Source organism: Botryllus schlosseri, chromosome 9 (genome assembly GCF_051294905.1).
Source record: "Botryllus schlosseri isolate E-star chromosome 9, Bs_hap1, whole genome shotgun sequence".
Classification (NCBI taxonomy): domain Eukaryota; kingdom Metazoa; phylum Chordata; class Ascidiacea; order Stolidobranchia; family Styelidae; genus Botryllus; species Botryllus schlosseri.
Genome location: NC_137244.1, coordinates 1,698,205 through 1,711,075, shown reverse-complemented (window position 1 = coordinate 1,711,075; position 12,871 = coordinate 1,698,205). Strand labels below are relative to the sequence as shown.

Here is a 12,871-nt window from a genome sequence, read left to right as displayed (position 1 = left end):
ACTCTAGCAGGTTGTCAGATGTAGTGACAATAAAACTCGATTAACGGGAAGAAAAATTTCTCGTTAAATAAATATTCCGGAAATATTTGTATGTTGATTTATGAAAAACTTTGGACCCCTTCGAAATTGCCTTCCAGTAGAATTAATCAAGGCATGCTCGATCATCATGGAACTACCAATTGAGAAAGTTGTTTCAAAGCTAATCTGCTTTTTCTAATCCAAACAATCTTTGCTGTATTGTCATGATACTGGAGGTCTTGTTGTGCCTTTCCGATACCTTCCACATGTATGGAGACTGCTCATTGACACCTCAGAATGAACGCTGGAGTGCGTGTTATATCACAATCCAAATATATATGCATGGATTATAGAATGATCGATTCGACTCTACTAGGATATTTTGTGCAGATGGGGAAGTAAAGTGATCATGCGTATAATAAAAATTATAAACTTTATGTCGAGACAGCAAGGTAGTTAGGCCTACTCCGAATACCCTTGTTTTCTTTGCTACCCAGTTAAGCGGGTCAAAGGTGTGTATTTACGCTGTTATGGTGATGTTTTGTAGACTATCTCGAGTCCTTGTGTTCGTGTTTGCATGCATACGCACCGCCCTTACAGGCCAGACTATATTCAGCTTCACACCTCACGACGGTTTCTGATTTGCAGTAATATTTTACTATGAACCAGGGATGGACAAAGATATCAGCGTTGCTAACCATGCCGAACTAGAAGGAATGACGATTTTTTTTAATGAATTACAAGAAGAAGTTGCAGGACATGTCAAAACTAGTTCAAGTTGATGTCGGAGATGAAAGATCTGAAAGTCAGTAGCGTCAAACAGCATGTACGGTCATAGGGGGGAAATAGCCTACTTTCAGCACTTCCTCTGAGCTGCCTATTTCGAAATCACGTGATGTTTAACTAATGACACTGCCCATAGGTAGAATCTTCGAAATATTCAGTCATCGTGACTCAGGGCGTATATGACGTGGTGCTTTTGATAATTAAACTCATATAGGTGATGCAACCACATCCCTAAACACAACTCTCTTCTTTTCAAAATCGAACTTCCTAAAGTACCTGTCCAGGTAGAAGTAGAAGTACTATGAAACCCAAACAACTTGAGTGAGGCGTGTAAATAATAAAATCTACTTCAGTGCCCTGGGAAATTAGAAGTAACCCACTAACATATCTTGTCTGAAACGTACGTGACCTAAAAAAATAATGTCAGATCCAGATTCAGCGCCCCAAATTTGGTAAGCATGACCAAAACACAGCATGGAGTGAAAATAGTGTATACCCTTGTTATAATAGGTTCATTTTATTTTCAATGCAGGTTAAGTTTTTTTGGGTATGCTGGATAATTTTTTTGTGTGCAGAGACTGTGTGAGCAATGCGCAATTGCGAACGTGCGCAGCTTGGCGGAAACAGGGCTGCTTCCATCGATTTGCTGAATGAGTTATTATTTTCACACCTCTGAATATAAAACTCGTTAGGCTCAAGTCGGCGCTATAGGTATCGCCCACATTATTATGTTACTTTGCGGAATTGTAGCTGTCACGGTGGTTTCTCACAGCGTGAGTGACTCTGTCATGCTCTACTTAACTCACAACTCGAGAGAAGCGACGACCACGTTTTCGCCCTTTTCAGAGACAGACGTCGTACAGTAAACAAGGATTTTGTGTCGCGTTTCGTGTAGCATTGCATTAACGTAATATCTTCCATTTAGAGTAATTGCCAGCGTATATTTTAACGATACGTTATAGACCAGTTAGTTAATCCTACTCGCAATACAAGCTACGGAAACCCACTGTGTCTGGACTTTAACGGTCAGTTAGATATCGGTCGTTACTTGCAACAGATATTCCAGTCCAGTTCTATCGAGAACTGATCCTACGCGACATAAGAGTTAAAATATACGAGTGCCGACCGACGTCGTCATGGATACATCACTGCCAGCAGCCAAAGCAGAGGTGCTCAGCCAGCAGCAAGTCAACACGGTTTTGACACTGCCAGCAGCCGAAGCAGAGGTGCTCAGCCAGCAGCATTCCAATACTTTACTGCCAGCAGCCGAAGCGGCGGTCTCAGCCCAGGGTTGTAATGACTTCGAGTCATGACTCGACTCGAGTCACGATTTTCTGATGACTCGACTTGACTCGAGTCATTTTTTCAAAATACGAAAATGACTCGACTCGAGTCAATCTGTGTATTGACTCGACTTGGACTCGAGTCATTGCGCATGACTCGAACCAAGTCATTGACTCGAGACTCTGACAGCCAAGACCGACCTTTCATTGTAATTCCGAAGCCAACACACCATTGGGATTTCGTCTGTTGGTACTGTTACTTGAAAATGCGACCAGAAACTGCTGAAAATTAGGGAAATTGTTATATTATAAATGCGAACCATTCGATATCACCAAACAGAGTTATAAAAAGTGGGTTCGCCAGGACTTTAACTGGAAACTGAGCAGTCAACACAATGACTTGGACTCGGACTCGAGTCATAATACCATGACTCGGACTCGAACCTCTGCTCGCTGACTTGGACTCGGACTTGACTCGGTGGTGAATTGAAATGACTCGACTTGACTCGAGTCAAAACTATAAAAGTGAGATTGACTTGTGACTCGGAGCCTTGTGACTTAGTCACAACCCTGGCTCAGCCAGCAGCATTCCAATACATTACTGCCAGCAGCCGAAGCAGAGGTGCTCAGCCAGCAGCATTCCAATACATTACTGCCAGCAGCCGAAGCGGAGGTGCTCAGCCAGCAGCACGTTCACAAAGTTTTACAAGAATCCACCGCCGCTTACAAGACAGCTAAGCGCCCTTTCTTCCACACCATCAAGAACGCATCATCACACACGTACGTCGCCGAGTGTAAATGCGAACTAGACGAACTAATCCTTAAGCTCGAGGATACATTGCACGAACTGATACAGATAACACAAGCCTACGAGTCCACTGGTTCCAGCCTACCACGAATTTACAAGCTGAACGCAGATATCACCCGCTGTCAACGTAATGCCGACGGCGCCTTCACAGCATACCAGCGTACCTTCTATAATTCCAATCAACGACGAAGAAGCACTAAATCGAATCGTCCCTTTCGCATAAGTGCCACTACTTCCAAGGAAGCCGCAAGAGAACGAATCAAGGCCGAACTCGAAATAGAGATGAAAGGACTCGAAGTCGAATTCGAAGCAAAGATGAAATTTATCAAAGCAATTAAGAAGGAACTCATCGACGCTCTCACCGAGCTGAATATCGCCAGTATCAAATTGTTCCACATATCCCCACGAAAACTAGACAAACCTGTCCCAGAAAACGTTGTCGTGAGTACCGAACCTTCACCTTTACGTACTACTTCTGACACAACTCGCACGCATGTATCTGATACATCAGTGGTCGTTAGCCAGAGGCCCGTTAATGGGCCGGCGGTCACTGCGTTACTTACTTCCCGCTTGACCATACCGACAATTCCTGCAAATGCCCATGTCCAACCTAGTCCAGTCCATTCCCCCAATCATACTGACGATATAACCGTCAAAGCTAATCCTAATGGCACCGTCCAAATGGCCATTTCGCACAGTGAGAGAGAGAGAGAGAGAATTTTTTTATTCATCATCGCAAAATAACAAAACAGTAAAAAAAAAATAGCATAAACTTCAGAATCACGGACACATACAAAAAAAATGGTGACAGTGTCAATTTCAAAGCAAATGAGATGTGTACGAATACGATATACAGTTCATAGAATTGGCCAATATGTTTTACGATTGCAAGATGAAGCTGCAGCGAAGTGATCTGTTGATCATCGAGTCTACTGCAGCTGATCGAAATAGATTGGCTATAAATTGCATACATCGTACTGCAACAGTGAATTGTAAGACTGACAGGGTAAATGTAAGAGCACATGTTAGGATAAATGGAGGAAAAGAACAAATTGTACTGGTCTGAAACAAACAAGATAGATTGACCGGTACTAGTTCGCACTAAAATACATTTTAAGTATTGCTCCTAATATGCGAAGGAATGGAGTTCCATATTAGAGGACCTTGATAGGCAATGGTTTTGTGATGAGCCTTAGGTAAATACAGATTCATAACAGAACCTCTTGTAAAATGAGAATGATGTTCACTGATAGGTGTAAAATAGTCCGAGAAAATGTCAGGTAGGGTGTTATTGTAGAACTTATGCATCAAGATGCCGACTTCAAATCTATAAACATCATCAATTTTCAAAATTTTTAAATTATAATATAAAGGGTTAACGTGATCTCTACGGCTGGCAAGGCATATTAGCTTGATGGCTTTATTTTGGAGGCTCCTAACTCGATTCAAATGTTTCTCCCATGTGGATCCCCAGAGAATGATACCATAAGTTAGATGAGAGTGAAATAGGGTATGATAAATCATTATCCGAGTGGACTGTGGTAAGATAAAACGTGATTTTCGAATGATACCTATGGTTCTAGATAGCTTGATGCAAATAGAGGTTATATGTTCACCTCATGTCAGATTGTTATCAATAACTATACCTAAATAATGTATGCTTTTCTGTAGAATCAGGCTTTCCCTATTCAGCCTTATATCAATCTTACTATTCGAGTTCCTTCCAAAGAGCATACAGTGAGTTTTTGAGGTATTTATGGTTAATCTATTTTTATTCATCCAATCCAATATTTTTTGCAGGTTTGAGTTGCAAGAGGACTCCAAGTCAGTTATATTGTCCGACGACAGCATCAGAGATGTGTCATCTGCAAATAACTGGATAGTTAACTCAGAGGCATTATTTAAGTCATTTATGTAGATCAAAAACAAGAAGGGACCTAGAACGGATCCTTGTGGTACACCCATTTCAACTATTGATTTATTAGATGAATATTCGTTACTTTTGACAAATTGACTTCTATTGTTCAAGTAAGACTCCAATAGTTTATACATCACTCCTCTAAATCCATAGTGATGTAATTTACCTAGTAGTATAGTTCTATCGACAGTGTCAAATGCCTTTTGCAGATCTAGATAAACACAAATGGTTGATAGCTTCTTAAACAGGCTCTGATAGATGTTATCAACACTGTCAATTACAGCATGCAAGGTTGAGTGGTTTTCTCTAAACCCAAACTGGTTTTTAGATAATATATTAAATTCATCTGTGAAGCTGGTTAATCTAATAAGCATTAATTTTTCTAAAATTTTGGAAAAGACTGGTAATATTGATATTGGTCTATAGTTAGATAACTTGAGTGGATCTCCTTTTTTGAAAACTGGAGTCACACGTGCTACTTTGAGACAATCAGGAAAGATCCCAAGTTCGAAACATTTGTTAATCAATACAGTGAGGGTTGGCGCTGTTATGAATATGGTTTCCTTCAAAATATTAACAGGAACACCATCAGGCCCCGTTGCCGAGTTTTTTTTTAGACTGTGCACAATTGTTATGATCTCATTCTCTGTTGTTGGTTCAATAAAAATTGAGTTAGGTTGGGGCCTACCTAGGTAGTTCTTGTAGGTTCTAGATAACACATGTTTATCTGCAAGATTTTTTCCAATGTTCGCAAAGTATTGATTAAACTCATTGCATATGTCTTTCTCAGCAGTAATAATGACATTTTCATTACTGATTTTCGATGGAAATTTTTTTGGTTTGGAGGTTTTGAATAATCGATTAAAGAGATTCCAGATTTCTTGTTGATTCCCTTGAATCTTCTGGAATTGGTCCCGGTAATAATTGCTTTTAGATTTTTTCTTCAATTTGGTAAGAATATTAGTGTACTTTTTGTAAAAAATTATTTTGTCAGCATTGCCTGATAAAAAGTGACTTTTATATAGTTTACGTCGAGTTGCTATGGATTTACGGATTGCATGAGTGAACCAAGGTTTGGTCGAGAACCGGCGTTCTTTGCGCGTTAGTTTGCGAAGAGGTGCGTATTTGTCCAAAAGTGAATTAATACAGCTAATGAATGAGGTAAAGCATTGGTTAATGGTATTGGGTTCGGAACAGGGATTTCTAAAACTGTAAAAGTTTTAGATATCCCTGGTTCGGAACTGCAGACGGGTTGTAGGTCAGTTAACGCTTCAGTAAGTTCGGATGAAAACAAATCAAGTGAGAGTCTTCTATAGTCGCGAATAAAAGATATTTTTGGTTTAACTCCTGGAGAGGTATTAGCAATCTTACAGAATATTGGCAGGTGATCAGATATATCACTGATCAATATACCAGAGTCGTGCTGAGAGTAGTTGTTCGTAAAGATATGATCAATCAGCGACTGAGTCTTTTGAGTTACTCTAGTTATAAGATCAGCTAGTTCCCTAGAGTATTTATTTGATGTTTTAAGAAGGTCTATGTTGAAATCTCCTAGCAGGTAAAATTTCTTATGCTGTGCAGTAAGCTTTTCTAGGCAATTCTCAAGAGCTTCAATAAACTGAACCAGTGGTTGGTGGGGGTATCTATAGATAGCTCCTATGACAATATTAGATCTATTTTTGTTGCAGATCAAGGGGGTCTCTATCCAAAGTTCTTCACAACTTTTTAGTTTTAGATCAAATTCAGTTATAGTTTGAAATTGGATACTACTTCTAATGTAGAACCCCACTCCCCCAACTACGTTTGGAGAGTTCGCATTTATGAATGAGTATTCATCTAAGCCAATTTCATATGGTCACTGTAAAAACTGGGCCCACCCCTAGAGGTGGTTCAAAATGCCACCCCATGATCAGAAGGGTAGGGTGGACTGGTCTACCCACGCCACAGGGTAGACTAGTCAAACCACGCCACAGGGTAGACTGGTCCAACCCCGCCACAGGGTAGACTGGTCTAACCACCCCTATCCGGATATATCAGCCTTGGGATATTATTTACAAAAGTAAATCCAAGGCATAACAACCTATATCCTGCCCGAAAATCTTCATCAAACGCTCAATCTCCGGTTACCAATACCAACCCATATCTTTGTCAAACGCCTATTCCTGCTGCACTCTTATATACCATATCGGTTTTTGTGATGTTTATTGAAGTGTTCATTATGCCTCGCATGCTGACATAAATTACCAAACATCGTCATTATTTCAGGCAACTCATTTGCAAATTAGTCACTAATCTCGCGAAGTTTGGTGCGAACAGCACAACTGGCCTTTAAATTAGGCACGCGAGCGAGAAAAATCGACATGAAAGTGAGAGATCTTTCAATCTTGGGTGAAAATGTCATGTTGAAGACCCAATGAATTGATATCATCACCGCCAATGCCTGATGAAAGCTGCGTATTTGTGTCATGCGTTGCCCTTCAAAACCGACTGTCCACTCTTCATTCGTCGTATCAAAACAAATGACAGGGTATCCATTTCCGTGTTTGGGTGTCTGTTATTAAATCAAAAAAGAATTAGGACAAATCTATACACAGCACATCACACAGACACATACTTCTAGCTATCAGCAGTGTTGGGATCAAGCCACTACCTTCGAGTGACGAGTCATTTTGACTCGAGTCAAGTCAGAATTCAAGTCAAGTTGCCTTTTCGAAGCAAGATGTATGAATATGTCTCAAGTGACTCGAGTCAAGTCAGAATTCAAGTCAAGTTGCCTTTTCGAAGTAAGATGTATCATTACGTCTCAAGTGACTCGAGTCAAGTTGCCTTTTCGAAGTAAGATGTATCATTACGTCTCAAGTGACTCGAGTCAAGTCACGAGTCAAGTTGCCTTTTCGAAGTAAGATGTATCATTACCAACCGGGGGTCCGCAAAGCATTTTCAGGGGGTTCGCGAAGCCTCAAAATAGTTGATAACCTAATTTGTATTTTTTTAAATTCGGAAAATCACGAGGCAGTTTCGCTTCATTACTAGTAAAACTCTCAGAGCTTATATCAACAGAATAACGTGAATAAAGGGATGGTAAGAACCCTGAAAGGTTCAGGTTTGTGTGAACATTTTGCTTATATTCAATATTATACCATGTTTTTTTTTCAAAATCCGCGACACACAGTTTGGGAATCGCTTTAATAAACTAAGCAGATTATGCAGCCAGGTGAAAGTTGCAATCTTTTTTGTCACCAACATTGCTAATTATGTTAGTTGCGGCAAAAAATACCAATGGTGCGTAATTTACATAGGATAATTGATAATAGATTCACATGCTAATTTAACATTGATGAACTTCGTACCCGATCAATCAATAGGAAGTGGTCATACTTTTCGTGAAAAACGGCGGGTACTGCGAAGTGCGACCATCCAATCTAGAAATACAATAATAAAATTGGGTACTGCGGGGAGCAAAAGTTTACTAGTTGATGACAACATAACTTTGATCACATTGGTTGCGGTCAATGTATTTGTGACACATAAATGGAGAGTCAGTAAAAATATCAGAGCAACAACGGATTTTGGAAAAAAAAATAAACTTGGTACAGCTGGAATAAAATATGCAGATTTGGCAGCCAGGTGAAAGTGGCGATCTTTTCTTAGTCGCCAACATTGAACGAATTATATTAGTTGCGGCAATAAAATACCAATGGTGCATAATTTACATAGTGGAGTTGATAATCGATTCATAGGCTAATAACATTGATGAGCTTCGTACCTGATCAATGAATAGGAAGTGGCAATACTCTTCATGAAAAACGGCCGGTAGCGACCATCTGAGATTCTGTAAAAAATACAATATTGAAGTCAGGAGTTAGTTACTGCCAGGGAGCTAGTTTATTAGCTAGTGACATTGCTGTAATCTTTCAATTACTATAGTTCAGGGGCGACCAGCCTTTTCGGCCAGAGGGCCACAATAATCCAACAAACCATTGCGCGTGTCACTATAGTTGAACTCGTTTCTGTAAATTAGGGGCAAGAAATCAAGTGACCATAAATCGCGCAAAGGGCTAAGAAAAATTCCAAGTCAAATAAATCCGCTGCGAAATATTCTACTTTATGGTCATATACTAACAAATAAAATCTACGAAAACGTGTCTGGCTCCTGGCTACGTCAATAGCTAGCACATGGCAAATTGTTATTGATTTTGATTATAGGTTCTATTACTACCATTACCTAATCTGGTTTGCTCCTATCGGACAATGAAAAAAATGACATCAACATTCAAGTGGCCCGCGCAACGGTTCATCAATTTCATGTGGCCATTTGGCTGAAAAGGTTGGCCACCCCTGCTATAGAGCAAGTGCTTTGTTTGCTAAGGAGGTTTCAAATGGGTGCCATATCTGATTTTGATGACTAATCAATACCGAGCAAATCACGGCTTATGAAAATTAATTGACATGAAAGTCGGAGATTTTATAATTTTGGGTAAAAAATAGCATGTTGAATACTCAATGAATTGATATCATCACTGCCAATACCTCATGAATGCTGTGTATGTGTGTCATGTGTTCCGCTTCAAAACTGACTGCCCACTCTTCATTCGCCATATTGAAGCAGATGACAGGGTCCATACTTGGGTGTCTGTTAATATAACAAAAAAGAATAAGGGTCAAACATATACACGCAAACATACATATCGACTAGACTAGCCTAGCCTAGCCTATATAGCAGTGGTCGGGAACCTTTTTGTCCGAAGAGCCATATTGGCCCTATTTTTTCCATCCCAACTAACAAAGAGCTATACATGTCAATCCACTGATACGTCACAATTGAAACTTCAAGACGTCATGGTAGCACTAATTCGAGCTCACTGCATGGGATTCCTCGTGTGCGCCATATTTTCTCAGTAAAATCTGGTATTTATTGTTCGGAAAGGAAGGTCGAAACGAGAGGTATAGAACAGACGGGCCAAGCCTCACCCTTGATAACGCAATTCATATGTAGCTTAGAATTTTTGACAACTGATATTAATCGAATGTGACTGTCACACTGATTACGAAAATCTATATACTTATTGACTTCTCAAAGTATTCGACGTCAACATAAAGTTGCGTTACACGTATACATTTTATCGCCGCGACTACACAGAGCTATACTTACCGATCAAGAACGTGGATAGCTATGGCGTTGTTTGTAATTCGAATTTTTAATTGTCACATTCTCAACAGCTCATTTCGTGACGTAGATCAGGAAGACAATGCGTATTTGAAAACTGCGTTTTGAAATGGGCGCCGCCGTGTCTGCTATGCTCTTTCATTACTTAACGTATCGCGCAATTCAAGATTTCGAGTCGGGTACATAGAAGTCGCGAGTGATATTGGCCACCGGCGTGACAGTTACTTAAATTTGATGATTTTGAAAAGAGGGGGTCCGAGCCCTCAAACGTGAACACGACATTGTCCTTACCTCTCAAAGACTTGTACTGCCACGAGAATAATTATTTTGGCCGTGATTAAAATTTACCAACAACTCGTTGCAATATTGATCAATTCAATACAAAAATAAATATTTGGTAAAGAGCCATATCTTATACCCAAAAGAGCCATAGGTTCCCGACCACTGCTATATAGTATTCAGCTTATGAAATATAGGGTATGATCAGGCATGGACCAGGCATTGCTTTTTTCAGACACAATATGAATATAGTATTGACGCAAAAAGTTATCGTATCGCTCACCATAAGTAGACCTGCCAAACGACGAAAGTAACGGAATAGCCCCAATTTCCAGCCAAAATACATATATGCTGATTTGGCAGCCAGGTGAAAGTGGAGACCTATTTTAGTAATCAACATTGAACTTATTCCATTGGTTGCGGTTGCGGCAATAAAATGTCAATGGTGATTCATTCCCATGCAAATTTGTTTCAATGTTTTACCGCTCCGCGAGGTAAAAAAGTTGCAAAACACTTCTCTAAATTATATTCCATCAGAATCAAATGTAAACCTTTCAAAAAAAAAACAAAGATTATTTGACGTACCTGATCAACATATCATCTTTCATGCAGAATGGTAGGTATAGAAACAATCCGGTCTAGATTTGGAGATGCTGTAACACAATCACAAAATATCTTATTGAGTCAAAGTTCATCACTTGATACATGCAGATGAGCATTAACTCATTACAAGACACAGCATATCGAAGAGTGCATCGACGTGTCGCTTCATATGCACGTATTTCTTTAGATAAAAAACGGTGTGCACGTATTGAGGCATGGCCTGATTTCGATTGTCATGCAATTTCAGCATGACTAATGAATACGATATATCATGAGAGGCAATTAATAGATAGAGATTAACTACTTGGTACAAATATTTGAAGAGATCACGGCTTCTCTCAAAATCAACAGCTTTATTGGAACAAATACATAGATAGCAGAAAGAGAAGAACATACCCATAACATTACAGCATTTTGTCTCCTTGGGATATCAACGCCCGCTTCATTCTATCAACCAGGATATTTCGAACCGCGTTGATCTCGCTTACTTCGTCTTCAGGTACATAAGTCGAAACAGCTTTCTACAAAGCAAAGCAGTCAAATTTTGAAATATGCACTGAACCGGAATTAAAATTTCATTAGGAGATTGAATGTGTGGAACCGAAACTCAAACATTTTTGCAACAGGTGAAGTAATAAAAACAAAGCAACCTCGATACAATATAGTACATTGATTTAGGCAGCTAGTGTGAAATGGAGATAGTTTTAATTATCTTTTAGCTACAATTTCTTTACAGTGGCTTTCTGTACGGAATAGCTGATGCGAATGAAATTTTTGTACTGATTAATTTGAGACCACGTCATATTTAGAGAGCAGTGCCCCTTCAACTCAAACTGTACCACAGGCACTAACCATTCTTTCTAATGATGGTAAGTTTGAAAGCATCACTCTTACCTAGAGCATGTCCGGATCAAGATGTTTTATCTTTTGGCTGTCTGCCAACATATTTATTGCTTAGGCTGAATAATTTCAATACCGTACATATAATTTCAATTTATGTTTTATAATTTTATCGCGCGCACTCGCATTCATACACATGAAATATAATAGCACGATGCCCACACTCTCATGCAGAAATGACGATATTTACATTACCAAGGTCTGTGGTGACTGCTATGGCTGGAGCAGATATAATTTATAGCTTTTACGGTGACTTGGTAAACCAGTCGAATTTTCATGATAGTGATATTCAGCCTGCCAGACGACCAATCAAGTGTGCTTCCGACACCAATTCCATACTGGATATACCAGCATGGTTTCATACTAGAAAATGACATTGAATTGCAGTAACTTCTTGTTATCAACTATATAATTCAACCGAACAAATCTGACTCAATGACTCTAACTCAAGCATGCAAATTTGAAAAGGCAAATTAGAAGCATGCAAAATACACTTATGAGTGCATTATCGTCTCACCTTCAATTTCTTCACGTAACGTATAATATCCAATATGGCGTCCGACCGTCACCGTCAGAAACAATAGAGCAAATATCGTAACCGGTATAGGCCAGCTAGAATAGAATGCGTTCATAACGCATCCCTTAACAGGATGAACAGGAATCATATTCTAAAACGTACAACTATTGCCCTGTGCAGTGAGGATAAGAAACTCGCATCATAGTAAAACTGCAAGACATATTCGCCATCTTTCCCCTTCCGCTTCTCGCTTTCGATCCTCGATTTCTGAGTCACTAAAGCGTAACCGACCCGGTTGATCAATCAGCATCAGATATTAGTAGCTTCGCTTTGTGTGCGTGCCACTTCCTACATTCACTAAATGAATATTATAACTATCATTATTGAGTTCAGAGTAGAAGTTGATCGAATATGATGGTAAGATGTAAGTCGAACCATTAGCTCATCTGTGTTTATAAAACTCGGTGGTTGAAAGGTGTTTGCCGCTTCAATTTGGTTCCCGCGGAAACACAGCTGATTTCGTGGGATCGCCGCGCAAATAACTGAGGCGTTGCATTACTGTAATTTTGAATCATGTTATCTCGATACCGTG

General features: G+C 39.6%; 2 protein-coding genes across 4 annotated transcripts; one reads left to right on the top strand and one right to left on the bottom strand.

The window, feature by feature from the left end:
- Positions 1-1,556: 1,556 nt before the first annotated feature.
- LOC145446584 (uncharacterized) lies at positions 1,557-4,778 on the top strand. Its single transcript, XM_080324935.1, has 3 exons — positions 1,557-2,081; positions 2,710-3,592; positions 4,696-4,778. The coding sequence occupies exons 1-3, from the start codon at positions 1,941-1,943 to the stop codon at positions 4,776-4,778; spliced, it is 1,107 nt and encodes a 368-aa protein (XP_080181061.1). The 5' UTR covers positions 1,557-1,940.
- A 2,220-nt stretch (positions 4,779-6,998) lies between these two features.
- LOC145446854 (uncharacterized) lies at positions 6,999-12,306 on the bottom strand. Of its 3 annotated transcripts, XM_080325227.1 has the most exons (6): positions 11,259-12,306; positions 10,845-10,912; positions 9,344-9,446; positions 8,580-8,645; positions 8,164-8,235; positions 6,999-7,364 (listed from the first exon to the last, which is right to left on the bottom strand). In XM_080325227.1, exons 2-6 carry the CDS (start codon positions 10,865-10,867, stop codon positions 7,095-7,097), a joined length of 534 nt encoding a protein of 177 aa, XP_080181353.1. In that variant the 5' UTR covers positions 10,868-10,912; positions 11,259-12,306; the 3' UTR covers positions 6,999-7,094. The 3 variants fall into 3 exon arrangements, with proteins under 3 accessions (XP_080181353.1, XP_080181352.1, XP_080181351.1); XM_080325226.1 differs by having other exon boundaries at positions 10,845-12,306; XM_080325225.1 differs by lacking the exons at positions 10,845-10,912; positions 11,259-12,306 and having other exon boundaries at positions 9,344-9,592.
- Between the last annotated feature and the right edge of the window lie 565 nt (positions 12,307-12,871).